This window comes from Astatotilapia calliptera, chromosome 4, assembly GCF_964374335.1.
Source record: "Astatotilapia calliptera chromosome 4, fAstCal68.1, whole genome shotgun sequence".
Taxonomy (NCBI): domain Eukaryota; kingdom Metazoa; phylum Chordata; class Actinopteri; order Cichliformes; family Cichlidae; genus Astatotilapia; species Astatotilapia calliptera.
In genome coordinates, this window is record NC_137425.1 from 12,807,832 (window position 1) to 12,826,575 (window position 18,744).

An 18,744-nucleotide genomic window follows, 5' to 3' on the forward strand; every position below is an offset into this window, starting at 1 on the left:
TACATCGTTATATAATATCATTAATCACATGGGCAGGGTTTTGAAAGCTAGCATCCTGCTCATATTGCAGGGTATATTCACTGGGCAGCACGGTGGCACAGTGGTTAGCACTGTTGCCATACAGCAAGTGTGCGTGGGTGCTCTGATATCCTCGTGTTGGTGTTGTTCCCAGACCATCATGAAAATGTTGTTCCAGGATCAACATTACAAGTGACCAATCAGAATGTTGTGACGTCATACTTTTGCGACTTCGGGAAAAACCGGCATAAAACAAAAAACTGTACTTAAGCTGCGTGAAACCGCCTCTGTCCGCCGATCAACAGACCCTGACCCTAACCCTAACCCTAACCGTAACCCTTTAATAAACAGTAAGCAGAATTGATATTGTCCTTGCAACATTGGAATTTCATAAATGCACGAATGGCTTGCCACGCAAAAGAATAACGTCACAACAATGTGATTGGTCACTTGCAATGTTGAACCTGGAACAACATTTTCATGATGGTCTGGGAACAACACCAACACGAGGATATCAGATCATCCGCTCCCACTTCCTCCCACCGTCCAAAGACATGCAGTTAGTGTGAATATGCAAGTGGTTGTCTGTGTCTCTATGTGTTAGCCCTGTGACAGACTGGCCTGTCTAGGGTGTACCCTGCCTCTTGCCCTATGACAGCTGGGATAGGCTCCAGCGACAAGAAAGGAGAAATGGATGGATAGTCACTGTTTTTCTTTTCTTTTTGAACCCCTTTGATAAACATGCTCCTTTGAATATCTGCCCAGTAGTTTATTGGTCAGTCAAATACCACCACAGACTTGTGTAAAAGGACGTATGACCACCGATGCGTCTGGCTGTTAGAAATTTGGGGGAATGACCTGTGAATAAGCAAGAACTTTTGACAGGAAACTAAGCCGAGCAGTGTTTGTTGTAGGCCTGTAACTTTTTTGTATATTTTGCCTCCAGAGTTTGAACATTGTGATCTTCATCTTATTTTATTGTTTAACAAGTAGTTCTTTGAAGTAATCCTGTAGCTCTGCAGTTCTATTCTTTCCTGGTTGAAGTGATCAGTGGTTCATAAGTTCTTCTCCGAAGGTAGTTACTCCACCTGAAAGTTTCCGTGTTTCAAGAGGTGCAGTATTTTGCATAGCAGCACTGCTACTGTTGCTGTGATTATGAAGCGATAACACATTGTAAAATACTATCTGTAAAAAAAAATGCTCCAAGTACACTCAAGGAGTTGCACTGAATCTATAATTTAATAAGTATTTGGATAAACAAATCAAATACAAACCAATGGCTTGCAATGCTAATTAAAGTAATAAAAAAAAATCATAATGAGGTAATATATAACACTCCTTAACTACATGTTTAGCCATTTATTTGACTTTAAGTCCAGCCCGTTGATGCATCCAAAAAACAGCATATAGTGAAGATAATTTGATAAATGCTGCCACCTTGTGGTTTATTGTGATTTTGTAACAGCAGGTGGCTACAGTTTGCTTTAATAAAGTTTAATTAAAGCCACTTTATTTAGCTTTTTTGACCATACTCATCAAAGAAATAGTATAAAACAATCCTCTTCTTCTGAAAAATATATAAACATTTATTTTCAACAAATCTGCATTTATACCAAACAAAAAAGCCCACATGTTTAAGATCTCTGCGGTCCTCTCCTCCTTGCCCTTCTCAGTGTTGGGCTAGTGATTATCCTCCTTTCAGGACCCCTCATCTGTGCACGCAGAGGAGACCTAAGACCAAAGCTCGGTTGGAGCCTATGTACGGGCCGCTGAGGCAGGGCGTATCTGCCGTCCTTGAGCTCATCCACGAAAGCCTCCATTCTGTCGAGCTTTGTGGTAAACTTTCCCAGCTCATCCTTTAAAGTGTTAAACTGCCGGTAGAGGTCTCCCAGAGCATCTGAAAGAGGTTGGATCCTGGACATAAAAGAGGACATGTGGAAAAGTAAATGGTTTCAGTATCAGAATGACCATTCAAAGAACTTTGGCACTGTAAGTTCATGAAACAGGAACCTTGTTTATTGGCAAAACATAACTAAGAAGAGAACCAAGTCTAATTGGCAGCATAAACAGGAAAGTCACGACATGCTGTTAAGTGGAAACAGCCTCACTGTCGACGGAAAACATCAGGATAGCAGACGTAAAGGTCGGAAGTCCCCTGAAAAAAATGAAAGTGCAAAACATAGCAGAGCTTTGGCCCAGTAGAGACGGGCTGACCTTAGATGTTTACTGGGAAAAGTTCTGGTGAACTGTGATCCTAAGTGTTGCAATCACAGTTCAGAATCTAATCACCAGATGAAATGTTCACTGACTTGGAGTAATGTCTGCCAGAGCATGATGAAACACTCACTATTGTATTTTGGCACAGTAAGTACACTGAGGTCATTTACAAAGCAGAGCTGGCCTCATGTGAACAACAGCAATCATTGATCGCTTTACTGGCACTGACAATTCATGTGCAGCACAGAGCAGATTACATAAGTCTTTATTTCAACAAACCCTGAGGACGAGTCAAATGTTCACTGACATCACCGAGCGTTGTTTTTCCTGGACGTTTGACGTTACTCTTACTTAACATTTAGACTCGTCTGTCTGCTATCATTGCTGTGTACATCCAGTTTAATCAGAAGCTGATATAACTCACCTGTTATATTCAGGAAGGACTGAAGCGTGGTCATTGATCAGCAAGTCTTTCACTTGGGTCAGAATAGCAAATTTCCAGTTGTCCAGCACCTGAGTCAGGTTTGAGCAAGTCTTGGCACTAGTCTGTACTGCTGAACACAGAGTTTAACCGTATAAACAAACAAGTCATTATTCACTCCAAGTTTTAGAAACACAACCTCAGTGGTCAAAGGTCACATTACTAAAAATCATTTTCAGACCTTTAGGTTCCCAGCGTGATGTCTCCTGTTTCGATTTCTGAGCTCCACACGCTGAGATCATGCACAGCATAATGAGAGCCAACTTCATCCTCGTCGTTCTCATCTAACAAACACAATAATATAGGCTGTGGGTGCTGCTGAGGAGCAAGCTCACCGAAAAGTGCTGCCAAGCCACGTTACAAAAATACTAAACAGTCTTTCGGTTGAAGAAAAGCTGATGAGAAATTAGTTCAGTCATAAGTTCATCTTTTCTTCACCTTTTTTAAGCTATAAAAAATTGTTTAGTTTTGTTCCAAAATGAGCAAGAAAGTAAATTTAAATTTGGGTTTTTACGCTACCTTTTTTGCAAAGAAGTGCCAGGGGTCTTCTCAGATCAGAGCACCAGAACACACTCTCTGTACTGTATGATCCTACAGCAGTGACACACTGAGAAAACATGAGTTGTGCAGAACTCTCTTATAACTCTTTCCCCAAACTCCCGGAGCAATTTCCCCACCTGATCCCATCCACGTCACTGATTCAGGGCGGTGACATCCTCAGTTCTTTTAGCATGTGTGCACACTGCAGCATTCACGTGCACAAAAAACAAAATCTCCCTAAACCCACTCGCACACATATGCGTCCCACTCTTGCATCATCTCTCATATCTTATAGACTGTGCATCTTCTAAAATAACCATAATAGGAGGTCCTGATCATTTCTGATGCCCCATCTCTGCTCCACATGTCTTTTAGGTTGTGTGGGTGGCATGTGACAACTGTGCTCCCCGTAGGCTCCAATCCAGAGAAGGTGTTTGATGTAGAAGTATGGCTCCAGGATAACATTCTTATTGCCTACTGTAATACAATCTGCTCAACATCTGGGCTACGACAAATCCAGCCAGCAACACTTTAACCGTCAAGGGTGATCAAAACCTGGTGAGCTGCACTCACTTAATGCAAATGGGACAATAAAAAACACACATTCAACCATATTAATAGAAAAAAGGAGAATATCCAAAACCATCTCAGAATTAGAAAATGGGTTAGAGTCCCAGATTAACTTTAAAATAGCAATTAAAGAGAAAATTATGCAGCCCTGAAGATATTTCTTAACACCTCAGCTGCCTTAATTTCTAACTTTACTAAGCTACTGTGTGATTTACTGCATTAGTTCACTCAGTCTGATGTGAGCCAACCTTAATAAATCTACATAACTGGAAGTGGAAGTGGGTTTAGATTTGATGTGCAGTGATGCAACACATGACATGTAGTTTCATGGCTAAGACGGATTTCATACTCTGGATAGTTTTCCACAGGCAAGTGCACCCAGTCTATAACCTATATAGTCTTCAAACAGCTATTTATCTTTCTACTTCTTCTTCTTCTACTCAAAAACCAGCAGCTTCAGGTCATATGAAAATATTGGACAACATTAGTGCTTTTTTCCTGTCCCAGATTTTTTAAATAAAATTCCAGCTTTGATTTATTTCAGATCAGAGTTCCTCATTCTGTTTGAAAGATGTGCCGCTGGGTATGCTGATGTCTGCAGATGTCTGCAGATAGTTGTGCTGATATATGAGCGGAGGTGCACCCATCACTGCTGAAAAGGAATGTAACAGGGCAGCGCTCCCTGCCATCTGCAACACCTTTACAGACAGTATACAAAACTGTATATGCAGTAGGTGGGATGAACATCACGTCACACGGACCATACATCTTCAGCGCTGACAGGCAGGAACTAAATACTTTTTAAATCTCCATCCTCCCAAAAGATTTAAAAGGAAACAGGAAGATTTGTTTAATAATGACTAGATGACATCCAACTTTTTTTTCTGCCAACAATCAGTCACGATAAATATATTTTCTTATTTGAACGTAGGCTCATAATTTATAACTAAATGAAAAACCATTTTTTGATAGTGGTTATTTGTCTGCTGACCCTAACAAGCTGGAGTTCATTTTCCCCAGTGAGATTTTCCATGACCTGAGAAACCACAGGGCCAACAGTGAAAGTTGCCTAATGTGCAACGAGGGAAAAACTATTCAGATCTTTTATTTCTTTCTTCATTTTTAAAGTAGGTTTTATGGGATTTAAATTATAGAAATAAAAGTATATAAGACAATATTCTGCTTTTTTTCATCTTTTTGTGCAGCGTCATCAACTATTCAGCAGTGGTACACCTGCTAAATATACATAGCAGCATTAAAATAGTTACCTGTGAAAAAAAAATCGGATTAAAAGGTATCATAAAATGAAAGTAATTAGTTTTAAAATTACTTAATTATTTGCCACCAGTCATCCATCCCAGTAAAAAGCTAAAACCTTATCTGATAAATTCCCACAACTTACCCACAAATAATTTTCTAGCAAGTATAAGTGAGCATGTCTATGTTTTGTTTTGTTTTTTATTAATCATATGGATATGGAATCAAATTTATGGAAGGACTAAAGCCAAGCCTTACAAGCCTGGAGTCCATCATCAGTCAGTGCCTGCAGCAGTGCGCAGATCTTCCTTCCATTTCCCTGCAGCTCAGTTCGGCACAGCCAGAGGAAAGAATGAGCACAGTGGACCAGCAGAGCCAGAGAGTGAGATAACCAGGCCTCGCTTTCTCCCTCTGCTTTTTCACTCAGTGTCACATCTGTTCTCTCATGTGCTGCTTGTTATTGACTTTCAGTAGCACATCACTTCATAACGACTTTATCAGAACAACAGGGGATTTTTACCGTGAAATATATCAGGTGTTAAATACAAACAGAAGCTCCACAATGAGAACTGTTGCATTTCTTCGTATTTGTTATAGAAGGTAATCTATGACCATTTCATCTGTGTTTGGGTGGTGTTTCATCTCATTTGACTGATAGCAAAAACCCTGATAAGTCTGAGAGGCAGGGAGTTAATTCGAGGGATTATTTTCAAGGAATAATTTGTAAGCTTTTTAGGTTAACACATTTTAAATTTAACTAAAACTGAATTGACACTTCTACATTTCTTTCACTTTATGTAAAACATGCTCCTGTAATTTCCTCCATTGATTTCATCATATTTTGAAGGCTGATTTTAGCATTCTAGCTGTGGTCATGTTGGTATTTTGGAGCCACGGGTTACTATATTAGGAAGAAAATGTGGAGCACTAAGTAATTTGCTAATGTTGGGATGTTAGAAGCTGTCTTTATAAACCTTTTAAGTATAAAGTTCAAACATACATATTTGCTTTTTTAAGTAAGTAAGCACAATCTTCCACAGTGGATTCATATTTCAACCATACAATAGCTACAATAACCTGCCAAAATAATTACACATTTCAAAGACTTTACTCATTTGATGTGTTTTGTGGACTTAAAGAGGTACGTGCATCATTACTAGAGACTGACTTGTTTTTTTTGTGCAGTGTGTGCAACATGATATCATATAGAAATTAACCTGAACACAACTAAGGTCATTCACAAAGGAATGCAAGATGCTGTTTCTGATTAAAAACTGACGAAACATTTTACTCAGTCTTCTAAGAAGTTCTGAATTCCTCTTGGTTAGTAAAGTGTGTTTTATTTTTAATAAATATGACAATTCATTTGCTTTTCTGTTCTTTGTCTGGGATTATTCATGCCATACGTTAGAAGAGTCTCGGTTTTCTGAACTTTTTGTAAACGTTAGAAGAAACTGTCTTGTGCATGATACCTGACTGCATGGCCAACGAGCTCTAACTAGTGACAGATATATTGACAGATATGATATGATTAGTCTCTGTTAATCCCGTGATAAATGTTAAGTTGCATACACAGCAGGAAACCAAATGCACCTGGAAAATCCTCATTATAAAAGCACAAAAGCTGGGAATCTATGTAGATTCTGAAACTTAAAACTGGTTTTAGTGGTTGCCCAGCTGCTACAATGTTGTTTCTTTTTTGAGGCCTAAAACACATTTTCCAGGTTTCTGGAAAATTAAAGCAAGGATTTTAAAATATGTCTTCTACTTTCTTCCTTTTGTGGTAATCACCATCAGGAGACATTTTTGTGAGTCTTTGACCCATGGGTCCCACTGTAGGGCAATATATTATCCTTTGCAGGTCCTACTTTATTGCACATGAGTAGAGTTGAATAAAAAGTACCGAGTTCTATTCGGATGCCCACTTTTGTGTAACTGTGTGTCTCCGACACGCTGCGATACCCTTTTAATCCCCTCACTGTGACTCTCACATGATGAAGAAATCCCACCCCCGAGGCTAAGCACAGCAATGGTTACTCCAGCTCAGCTCACATGCTTTTCTGTATTGTAGCAAATGATTGCCCTGTGTTACATTTTATCCTGTGTCATTCTGACCAGCTGATGTTTCCCAGTGGTTGACAAGATGAGGAGATTTTTGCCTAGAAAAAGATTCCCTTGGCCATGGCTGAGACGAGATGCTACTCCGAATGAGACCAGTCCACTCTTACCAAAGGTAGGTGTGTCACTGGGTTAGTTTGAGAATACTGTGTTCCTCTGTTCACCTGTAGTTACATTTCTGGGGTGGCTTTAATTTTTTGTGGCATTCTTGTGTGTCTAAAGGCAGGATCTACAAACAATGCTGAGGAGCTTGCCTTGGTCACTACTGATTTTCAAGCAGGGACAAACAGCGGACAGCAACACAGCAGTCCCACAGATGCCAGGATAGATCCCTGTTACGGTTATTCTTTCATGGACTATTTCCTAAAATACTTTCTTATCATATGCAATCTGTTGTTCACAGTTCTGGGCCTGTTGCTTCTTGCTCTGGGGGTTTGGGGTCTCATTAGCAAGGAATCCTTTGCTCAGGAGAAGATCAGCAGTATTGGCACTGACCCAATGCTGGTAGTTCTGAGCGTGGGCTTTCTGCTCACTGTGCTGTGCCTGTCAGGCTGCGTGGGTGCCCTAAGAGAGAATCGCTGCTTGCTGAAGCTGTTCTCAGCCACAGTGCTGGTGCTCATCACAGCTCAAGTCATCATCGCCATTGTGGCCCATACTCTACAAGATCAGATTGAAGGTAACTTGCGATCCGGGATGTTAGTTGCCATCGCACGGTACCAAGATGATCTGGATCTGAGGTTCATCACAGACGAGATTCAATCAAATCTGCAGTGCTGTGGGGCGGACAACTACAGAGACTGGGAGATTAACATGTGAGCAACTTGGAAATCTTTTTTTTTTTACTTTTTTGAAAGTAAATCAAAGCCAGTTGGTCACGATGTAGGAATGTGTTGAAGAAGTTAATGAGCTGTGAAGTTTTTTTATTGGGTTATTTTTCCCTTTCTTCAGATATTACAACTGCTCAGCTCCAGGAGTGCTGGCCTGCGGTGTCCCTGCAACATGCTGCGTGGATCCTCTGGAGAACGGCACCGTGTGGAACTCTCAGTGTGGTGTCGGAGCCCAATTACTGGATGAGTTTACTGCTCAGAGTGTGATCTTCCTGGGAGGTTGTCTGGGGGAAATCTCTCGATGGATCAAGCAGCACGAGGGCCTGATAGGAATAATTGTGACTGTCGTGTTTGGGGTCCAGATTCTGATATTATTTATTACCATACGACTGCTGGAACGCATTAATCGTCATAAAGTATAGCTATAACACGAAGTGACGAATACAGCAATATGCTGGTTGGGGTTTAATGAGTTCTGGCTGTGCTTAAATTCTGGCTTCATTTGTCAATCATTTAAAACAACCTAACCTTAAACACACAGACTGAACTTTTGCAAATGGAAATGAGACATAATTTAAACGAGGAAAGCAAATTCCAACACAAATTATCCACTGAAAATGTTTTACATTTTAAAAATGCTTGAGAGTTTAAGAAAAAAAGAATTTCAGTTAAAAGTTAACTGCAGCTTCGCGATAGCTATCACCTCTTTTGTGTTTAAAAAAAAAACTCCACTTTTCAAGAACATGTACTCACTGGCCACTTCATTAGGTACACTTGTTGAACTGCTCATTAACTGAAATATCGAATCAGTCTGAATATGGAAATGGATTTGAAAGATTTTAACTTCACCAATGTGGGTCAGACCAAGGAAAGTCTTGAAACTGTATCTGTGTGTGTGTTTATGGGACGGTAGTGACACTATCACCAAAACGTTTTCACCACATGTGCCCAAATCCTTCAAAGACACACACCTCCTGATATTTGAAGGATTCTTGGAGGATCTCAAAATGGTGAAACAGTTCAACAGCATAGGAGTGGTTGTAAATGGGTCACCTGGAGAGTAGAGGTCCTGCAGATCAGATCTGCATCTTCATCACAAGCACCTACAATGTAACAAAATAATCAATGAACAAAAATGGAATTCATTTATTCTGAGCTGAGATCAGAATAAATGGAACAGCTCAGAAGAATGATTAGAGTAAGATTGTAAAAGCACCTTTCAGCGACTGACGGTGGACAACCTGCTGCAAATATGTGAAACACATGTGCACGTCCCACACATGCAAGGTTTCCTGCGTTGTTTTGAATGAACTGAACTGAGTTTGCTAAAAGCAAGTTTTGTGTTCTGAGTGTTAACAAATATTGAATAAATAATGATGATTACAGATGGTATTTATGATGGGAATGATGTAATCTCTCATGCGCAGTGTGGGTCAGTAAATAACCGTCAAATAAAAGGACAAAATCAAATGACTGAAATTGTGTTAAAAATGTCAACATTTATTCGAGAGTTTGATTAAATATGATAAAGACAGTGCTGACGATTGTGCAGAAACCAAGCTAACAGAGTTCTAGCTAAAACCACAGACTCAAGCAATGACACGAGAACACATTCGAGATACACGTTTTGTGAACATGGCAGCTTGAGATCGTTATGAAATTAGGTTTACAATATAAAATATATAAGACAAAGAACAGCATTCACAGCATGCAGACGTATAAAGACACCTTTTCAGCCAGTATTAATGATCCAGATTATTGAAACTAAATACTGAAATTCAAAATTTGCCACATTTATTTAAAACAACTTCACAGCGGAGATAATCAGATGATGCCATACTGGGCAAGCTCATGTAGCTCTAGATGGCTGTATGCCTCCCACGGGCAGATTACAGTGATGTCTAAAATGAAAAAAACAAAGAGAAGAAAACAAATCATGAGTTGTTGTGTTTTTTTTGTTTTTTTGTTTTTGTTTTTTAAAGGAAGAAAAGGTCATGTCATGTGCATGTTTTGGTTATGTAGCCATCTGACTTTTATTTTTTTACTTACCAGTTCCAAGACCTTCCATTCCTGGGATCTCCTCTCCAAAGCTGGTAAAGAAAGAAAATAACAAGCTTTACTGGAGGATATCTGACAAACTTAGATGACTCGTGCGAGGTTATCAGAAAGAGACATACCCAATCACTCCTCTTTTGGGAGGCTTGCTCTTGAACTGCCGCGTGTTCCTCTGTTTGAACTTGGGTGCAGACTTGCGTGGGGAGCCGGGGGCCGTGGCTCTGAGGGGAGCTTTGTTGCCAGTCTTTCCTTCGGGTTTGGCCACCTCCAAATTCATGCTTCTGTTGTTTCAACTGTAAAAGTCACTGTCTCATTAAAATGCCCAACAATGAATGAAACAGTTATAAAAATCTTGTGACGTAATTATCCTCATATAAAGACAAGCCATGTGCTCATGTTACTAATCAAATGCTGCGATACCTTCAAGCTTGAAAGCGCCTTCATAATCAGATTACTGTGAGGATGTGCTGAAGTGGCCTCTAGGTTTACACTGACAATAGCTTGAAATGTTTATTTATTTATTTTCACAGTTAAAAAATGGAAAAATAGCAATGCAATTTGTATGTAAATGTGCATAGATGTAACCACATATTTTTAAAAAAACAAAAAACAGATGCAAAGCCGAAAGAGTCCAATAAATATAATGTGCAAATAATGTACAAAACATGACTACATAAACAATAAGTTCTGCTTTTGCCCTGAAAGGTTACACAAATACACACAATGACAACTCTAATCAACAATTTCATAAGTTCAGCTTTTTAATCATTCTTAGAAATTCAGGTCATAGTTAAAGGCGGTCATATATTGTTCGGCGACTCTCATTTGTTGTCCTTCCATTATGCAAAAAAAAAGGTGTGACAGAAAATTAAAAACAATTAAAAAGCACCTCAATGCTTCTTATAATGTCCCTGATATAATCTAGTCTTCCATATGACTGAATTAACACCTCATTAACTGTATTAAAAATATATATTAGGCTGGAAAGACTGAATTTCTATTCTGATTAATTTTACATTGCATATTATTTATTAAATATCTACGTTTTAATTAATAATCTAATACTACATGCCTGGATGGATACAGAAACATACTACCAGGTAAAGTCCAAATAAAGATGGAAACTTTTATATAACAATAATAAACTGCATGTGTTAAAATAAGTCCAAAAAGAGAAAGAGTGTTCAAAAAAGATTTAACCTGTTGTTTCAACTCACCGCTTGTGGTGCTTCTCTTGGTAGTTGATTATGATGGTAGTGTCCAAGAGGTCTGAGTGGCTGTTAAATGCTGTTGCATTAAGTTGCATTAGTGCAGTACTTTTATACACCACAGACTTAGAGACGATTATGACGCCACCTGCCAACAAACTGATGATTCTATCATCACTTGTACCCAAGCAGATCATTGATGAGGGATTGGCCGACTGGCATTCAGCAGGAGGGGGCAGCAGTTTCCTGTTCCTGAGACTGTCCTGAAGACACACATGCTGATGATTCTGAACGGGAATTATTTGAGTATTTTATCCATAACCTCTTCAGATATGGTCAAATGTAAGCACTGAGTTCTGGAGTTTTCTCAGGATATAGCTAATTATTATCACTGTTTTTCTGTTATGACCAAATATTATGTAACACCTGAAGCCGAGAACTTACTGGCATGAACCGTGACATTCTCCTTTCATCAGCAGTCTCGCAGATTGAGCTGCATTATAGCTGCTAATCCAGCCCAGCCTCCTTCCATCACACAGGTGAACACACCTGCTCCATTCATGTGAAGATTTACTACAGCGTCGTTCTGCAATCTGTACTGCTGATGCATGCTGTTCAGGCACATGTATGGACACTAACTCCTCATGTCACCTGTACAAAAAAGATTCAAATGTCTGAGATTAGTGGATATATTCAATAGAGCAAACCTGTCTAGCTACAGTACACTAAGGAGCCAGCTGTGGTATTTTAATTGAAGGTTGTTTCATTGAAGCTTGTTTATTATGTTCATTATAAGAAACACATGACTTTTTTCCTTTGTATTTTTGTATTTTGTCTAGCTGATCAATCAAATGGTATTTATTTCTGATGAAGAAATGTAGAGTTTACTCTTCACATTGTTTACTGGACAGAGCCACTTATTGATCCGCGTGACTGTTACATGTTATGTGACTGCTGTACAAATGATATGCACGACTTTGTAGATTCAAACCATAAATGATAAAGAGCTTGGTCTAGATCAGGGGTGGGCAGTTAATTTCCCCAAGGGCCCACATTTATCACCTAATTGTAACATCTACTCTTACCAGAGGCAGTTTAATTACAGGACAGTCTGGGTAATGAGCTACCAGAACAATTTTTTAAATTTATTTTTTTTGTAATTTTACACATTTATCGGTTTATTTATATTAATTTAAGCCCAAAAACGTCATGCTGGCAGATTTTTCTTTTATCAAAAGTAGCTACATCTTCATGATGTAGAAAAACTAAGACTAATTGTAGAAATCTCACTTATTTTTCTTATACTGAGATATTGCAGGGATTAAATTTCCATTTAAACTTCTTTACACTGAGAGAGAGGGATATTCACCATTCCCGCCTATTTAAAGACAAAGCGAATTGTCTGAACGACTTTAAATTATTTTGACCTATGTTTTCTACAGTTACTGGATGATGCCCTCTAGCGGTGGCAGGAAGCAGAGTCGTTGAATGGAGTGACCAACGACTGGCTCTGACAGGAAGCGTCTCTTGAGCCAATCAGGTTTGACCAAAGATCGTCTTATGTCTCATGTGTGTCACTCTGCAATAAAATTACTGTACGTCTCATTGATTACAGCGATTTAAAAAATTGACAATACATATTTAATTTGATTAAATCAGTTTGGGTTTTTTTACAAAGCAAGAGTTTCATCACGAATCTCTCAATCTGTTTCAATACGCCAAACTTGCAAATCATGTTTTGGTACCTGAAAAAGAAATGGAGTGAGATGTCTGTCCTCTACTACGTGCCACCGGTAGAGTTTCGGTTGAAGTCTGAGCATAGTGCTCCACGTGTGTTGTTTTGCTTTGTTATGCATTCATGTTAATTATTGTAGCATGGTGAAGAATAAGAAAAATAAAGTGCCCGATTCGGGGAAACAAGCGGGAAAACCTGGACAACGTCAAAGGTACCATAAGGAAGCTAATACGTAATGGAAAATGTGCTAGTTAAGCTAGTTAGCAACAGAAGCTAGCTGATACGGGCTCCAACCCAAGTTGTGAGCGATCAGATTAAACCGGACTTGTTAAAGTTTTAAGTGGGGACTTGTGTCTGCAACTAAACATGTTTGCTTTTTGTTTTTTCCTGTCTGTATTGTGTCCAAATTTCAGTAATGCCAAGCTCCAGAGAGATGGTAAACCCAAGAAAGCCAAAGAGGTGGACCACATTCAACACATCCCCTTCAAACTACGAGAAATAATGAAGGCTAAGGACAGAATGAAAACTGGGTCCCTAAAAGTCAAAAAGCCGAAAAAGGGTATAAAAAAAGTTTATAAATATTCATTTTAGTGTCATGGCTGTCGTGTATAACTAATAAAGACTGTGTTGTGTCTTTACCCATCTCACCTGAAGATAAATCAGAGTATTTTCTAGATGGAGACATACCTGTTCCACATTTCAAGAGGGGCAAACGGGAAAGCGTGAAAGCTTACGTGCAGCGGATGGAGCGTGAGACAAAACATGTCATGTTCCTCTCCAAAAACCAAGTAGACAGGAAGCCCGAAATGGATGCAAGCGAACAAGAGAGGCCTGCACACTGCAAATCTGATAAAAAGAAGGAGTGAGTACACTTTACACTACACTTTACACTAAACCCCATCCTTATCTAGTAGGTTTCATGGCATAGCTTGTCTTCACTTATTCTGATTTGTGGCTGGGTTTCTTTTTTAGTGTTGTGGCACTGATATTTTTATATACGTGACATGGATTGAATAACAGTAAAGTATTGAAATAATGTGTAAATCTTTTATCAAAGTTCTTGATCCACAAACTAATGACATGACGAAAAGCAAACTTTGTAGCTGCTCCATCCATCACCATTTGTGTTGTACAGCAAAAAATCTGCAGTAATCCTCCAGAAGTTTTATTAAAACATGCAGATGAACTGTTAACTTTGCCTGATACCGTGTTTAAATTATACAGCTTACAGAATGCTATATAAAAGGTTATATGAAATGGGCAGCTGTCCTATTTTACAAAGAAGAAATAACTGCACCAAACAGGGGTGAGTTTAAGGCAGGGGTGGGCAACTCCAGGCCTTGAGGGCTGGTCTCCTGCAGGTTTTAGATATCACTTTGAATCAGCTGTGTTGGATCAAGGACACATCTAAAACCTGCAGGACACTGGCCCTCGAGGCCTGGAGTTGCCCACCTATAACACCGTTATAACATCTGTTTTCAGCAGCACAGAAACTTTGCGTGAATGCAGAGGGCAAACTTCAGAATGCTGATTTACCTGATGCTCTTCATTGCAGCAACCACATTCTCCTTTAAAGCCTTACAGACACAAACTCGCTCTTCGCTTGACTTCTTCATACTTAAACAGGCAGACACACGTGCACAAAAACTCATAAACATGAACTACCTCATCCCAGAAATAAAGCTTTGCCAGAGAGTGCTTTAGAGTCTTTACATATTTTTGCATTTAAGAAAATGTTGTTGTTTTTTCCAAAAAATTAAATTTGATCTGACATGTAAATACAGTCAGTGGGTTTATGTTTGTTGTTTTTCTGACAGGTGTTGTGTGCAGCTAAACTTTAAAACACTGCAAGTTCTAAAATGGAAACCAATGAACAGTTCATTTTGAAAGACCTGTGTTTTTTCTCTTTTGAATATTTATTATTGCTCATTAATAAGACAAAAGTATTTCTTATCCAATTAATCGATTGAACAATCAATAGATTACTTGATTACTAAAATAATCGATAACTGCAGCCCGACTGTCAAGTGTTACATTTTTAATGCCTACTGATTTTCTATTGGCAGGTATGGTAAAATGAAGCTACAGAAGCTACAGCAGAAAAAGGTGAACAAACAAGAGGACAAGATGGAAGAACAGATGTTTATAGGTAAGAATGAAGGTTTTACAAGGACATGTGGTGCATTGTTCTTTAGATGGGATCTGTCTTTGACTGTCACTCGGTTTGGTACTAATAGCAAGAGGTAGCATTTACCAGATATTATTTTCAACATTTCTTTGAAAGTCTGGGTCTTTTTGACATATTTAAAACACTAAAGGTCTTCGACACAGCACTTGCTTCAGTAGCATTTCTTTTTTCGTAGTACACCATCTACTAGGTAAACAAGGGTGCAGATGGAGGACATGCTGTGAGATATTCTTTCAGTAAAGCATTTTTTTTTTTTGCAGTACTGTCCTGATCACTTCCCTCTGAGGAAATTTCAAACCTCTATCTGAAGTAATCCCAGATTCAGCTGTTAGAACAAAACAAACATTAAAAATTTGTCAGTCTGAGCCAGAGTAAAACCAAATGACGCAGAACCAAATCACCTCAGTTGTAGTTCCCCGTGAAATTAAAGGAAGGACCCAATTCAAGTATATTAGATGATGTGTTCCTGGTGTAAGCCACAATGGATGCAGTGTTTAATGCCTTCAGTTGACATAAAAATCAACCACAAAGTTACTGTTTATGCTCATCTTTTCTGTTTGTGCCCTTATAAATCTACACTGTTTCCTACACAGAAAGTGGGAAGAGCATTTGCATCTCTGGGGTTTACAGAGACTGGTCCAAAAACAAATATTAGTGTGTGTAGATAGATGGATAGCCTACCTATGTATAATCACATTCTACGCATCCTATGATCGCTCACAAAGCTCTCAAACCGGTTTCTTGAATATGACAATGAGTTCACTGTATTCGCATGGCCTCCACAGTCCTTATAACTCATAATAGACTCATAATGGAACGGGAAATGTTATGGATGTGCAGTCCACAAATCTTCACCAATTGCGCGATGCTGTGATGTTAGTACGCACCAAATTCTCTGTGCCATAAATTAAGGAAGTGCTGAAAGCAAAACGAGTTTAAGCCGTTATTAGGACAGTGTAGCTAATAAAGTGACCAGTGTATAAATCAGGTGTTATGGTTAAAAGTTGTTGGGCTATACAAACATGGAAAATGGCAAGAAGTATTTAATTAAGGCAGCTTAACATGGCAACGGTGAGTGGTCATTAAAAAAATCCCTGTAGTTAAATGATGGCTTTTGTTTCGTAGATGATGTTCCTTTTGGTGAGGTTACAATGGCCCCTCCCTCTTTGAGTGCCAAACCAAGGAAAGCTGAAGTCAAATCTCAGGTAATCACACCGTGCATTGATCACATGATCTCTCATCGAACCATGCAGATGGTTCATAAAATCCTATTTCCTTTTTTTCCCCATTTCATTGTGCAGAAAGCATCAAAGGAGCTGCTCCTAAACTCTCTTCTTGGCCATACTGCAGTCTCCACTACAAAGCCCTCCATGGCCAAACAGAGAATCATGGAGGAGGAGCGGGAACGAGCAGTAGAGGCATACCGTCAGCTGAAGAAACAGAAACAGCAGCAGTATGAAGCTAGGACTGCAAGCATGAGAAAACTCAAAAGCCTTCATTAATGTCGCTTTTCACTCAGCTCATCTGCAGTCAGTGTTCCTGGCAGCAGCAGGGCTGAGCAGTGATCTGTAGAAACTGTCTAAATAAGATGGAGAGCTAGCCACATTTGAGATTAATATCTGGAGGAACTTTATGCATCCATAGGCCACTGTTGGAGGCTCCTGTAGCTCAACAGGTACAGCAGGCTGTTTGCTTTTCATGAAACTGGCAACATACCACTCCCCCACCCACGCTGTCTAAAAGAGGGGGAAAATGTGTAGTATTCAAATGTCTGTGTGTGCAAGGGTGGATGTGGCTCCTTGTGTAAAGCGGTTGGTTGGGAAAACTTTAAGGGCACTGTATAATTCCATTTTATCTTTAGGTACACTAAACAACACTGCCGCTTTCACAACGTTGTTAATTTAAAAGAGTGAACGGCTTTCAAAGTGCTTTGTAACACTGCAGAGTCATTTCCCAAGTCCGATGGAAAATACATGGAGATATTTTGCCTATGCTCATTTATCACCCTTGGAACGCTTGCGTATTTCATCATTTGTATTTACAGTTTTTTCACATTTGCATGTTCAGATAACCAAATTCTGAGGTCGTCCGTCATGTGATGGACAGTAAAATCCATCCATCAGGTTATTTCAAAGTAAAGATGATCCTCTGATTGTTTTTAGTGGTCCCACTAGATGGCACTCCTCTTGTACACAGCCGACATAACTTGCTCATTGTTGGTGCCACATTATATATTGAAGTATTTTATATTGTTGTTAAATGGTTGAGTGGTAATGACTGCATTTTATATAGAAAATGTAAATAACATGTTGAGAGAAACCATGAGGTCATTTATTATTAGATGTTTTTGATTTTTTCCATGCTCCTCAGCAGATGTTTGCTGTTTGTTGTCATATTCCCTGTTTTTTTCCAGAGCATTTGGATAAATCTGGAATTGTCATCCACACTGATGTTCAGAAACACCAGCTGAAAAAACAAATATCCTCATGAGACCTTTTTAGCTGTTCTTGGGTTTTAAAGTCCTTTGCAGCTGCTGTTTTTTGTTTGTACGTCTGTGATAGCCTCTGTCTTGGGATAAATGAGCCATTAGCCTTTTTAAATGTGCAGCATTTATTAGAGCCTGGCACAGCTATTTATATTTGTAATCCTTCGAAGGCTTTACACTCATGAACGAAGCCATTGTTTAAATATTTGCATATGAGACAGACTGCGCATATTCAAATCTTTGTTCAAAAACTTTCAAAGCATGCTATCTAAGGAAAAAAAACCACATTGATAATATAATGCAATAGTGATCAACTGAATAATATGACCAGATGGTGTCAATACTGAATTCTTCTTATCTGGTTCGTGGGTCCAATCACTGCTATTTAATCAGCTTGACTGGTGAAACCCTCAGTCCATGTTTGTCCTCTGATGGTTGTCACAGTGACACGGAAATGTATTAAGTGGGGACAGCTGCTGGTGATTGGGTGCACCGACTCCCTTGAGCTGAGCACATTTGCCATTGGTTATATTCCACCTGTGTGCAGGACAGCTGTTCACATTATCAGAGCTTTACAGCTGTTTTTCACTTAGGATGTTAAGATACTGGGTTTTTTTTACCTTCTTCTTCTTCTTTTAGTTGAATTTACTGACCCCGGAGTTACGTAATATACAAAGCTTCAATCGTGTTAGCGTATTTATATAGTCAAATATTTCAAGTGCAATGTGGCACATTGTGAGTTCTCTGTATTAAATGTTTTACCAACCATCCAAAGGTCCGCTGGGAAGCACGAAATCTAACCAGACTTGAGCAGTTTCATTGGAAATATTCTGCTCTGTTTATGTCCACATGCAGTGTTTCATTTTGGATATCATGCAACGCTTGTTTTTTTCAGCCAGATCAAGAAGGTGATACTGAAGGTTATTACAGAGGAAAACATCATTTGCTTATGTGTTCTGTTGTTCAGTGCTGTCTGATTTCCTGTTAGTGAGCAATTTATCTTCCGATCAAGTACCCATGGCTGCTGACAGTACAGGATGGGAAA

General features: G+C 39.1%; 4 protein-coding genes across 5 annotated transcripts; 2 read left to right on the top strand and 2 right to left on the bottom strand.

The window, feature by feature from the left end:
* Window positions 1-1,238: 1,238 nt before the first annotated feature.
* Window positions 1,239-3,366, bottom strand: LOC145428538 (uncharacterized). Of its 2 annotated transcripts, none has more exons than XM_080300863.1 (4): window positions 3,236-3,366; window positions 2,898-3,000; window positions 2,660-2,786; window positions 1,239-1,932 (listed from the first exon to the last, which is right to left on the bottom strand). In XM_080300863.1, the coding sequence occupies exons 2-4, from the start codon at window positions 2,998-3,000 to the stop codon at window positions 1,653-1,655; spliced, it is 510 nt and encodes a 169-aa protein (XP_080156989.1). In that variant the 5' UTR covers window positions 3,236-3,366; the 3' UTR covers window positions 1,239-1,652. The 2 variants fall into 2 exon arrangements, with proteins under 2 accessions (XP_080156989.1, XP_080156988.1); XM_080300862.1 differs by having other exon boundaries at window positions 2,660-2,789.
* A 3,739-nt stretch (window positions 3,367-7,105) lies between these two features.
* On the top strand, window positions 7,106-9,507 carry tspan10 (tetraspanin 10). The gene is made up of 3 exons (XM_026164837.2): window positions 7,106-7,316; window positions 7,424-8,013; window positions 8,150-9,507. Exons 1-3 carry the CDS (start codon window positions 7,227-7,229, stop codon window positions 8,448-8,450), a joined length of 981 nt encoding a protein of 326 aa, XP_026020622.2. The 5' UTR covers window positions 7,106-7,226; the 3' UTR covers window positions 8,451-9,507.
* Window positions 9,508-11,942, bottom strand: LOC113020676 (retinal cone rhodopsin-sensitive cGMP 3',5'-cyclic phosphodiesterase subunit gamma-like). Its single transcript, XM_026164838.2, has 4 exons — window positions 11,301-11,942; window positions 10,206-10,376; window positions 10,078-10,118; window positions 9,508-9,929 (listed from the first exon to the last, which is right to left on the bottom strand). Exons 2-4 carry the CDS (start codon window positions 10,358-10,360, stop codon window positions 9,853-9,855), a joined length of 273 nt encoding a protein of 90 aa, XP_026020623.1. The 5' UTR covers window positions 10,361-10,376; window positions 11,301-11,942; the 3' UTR covers window positions 9,508-9,852.
* Window positions 11,943-13,059: 1,117 nt separating this feature from the next.
* Window positions 13,060-17,710, top strand: ccdc137 (coiled-coil domain containing 137). Its single transcript, XM_026164839.2, has 6 exons — window positions 13,060-13,237; window positions 13,440-13,585; window positions 13,681-13,888; window positions 15,093-15,175; window positions 16,340-16,419; window positions 16,516-17,710. Exons 1-6 carry the CDS (start codon window positions 13,167-13,169, stop codon window positions 16,714-16,716), a joined length of 789 nt encoding a protein of 262 aa, XP_026020624.1. The 5' UTR covers window positions 13,060-13,166; the 3' UTR covers window positions 16,717-17,710.
* Window positions 17,711-18,744: the final 1,034 nt, after the last annotated feature.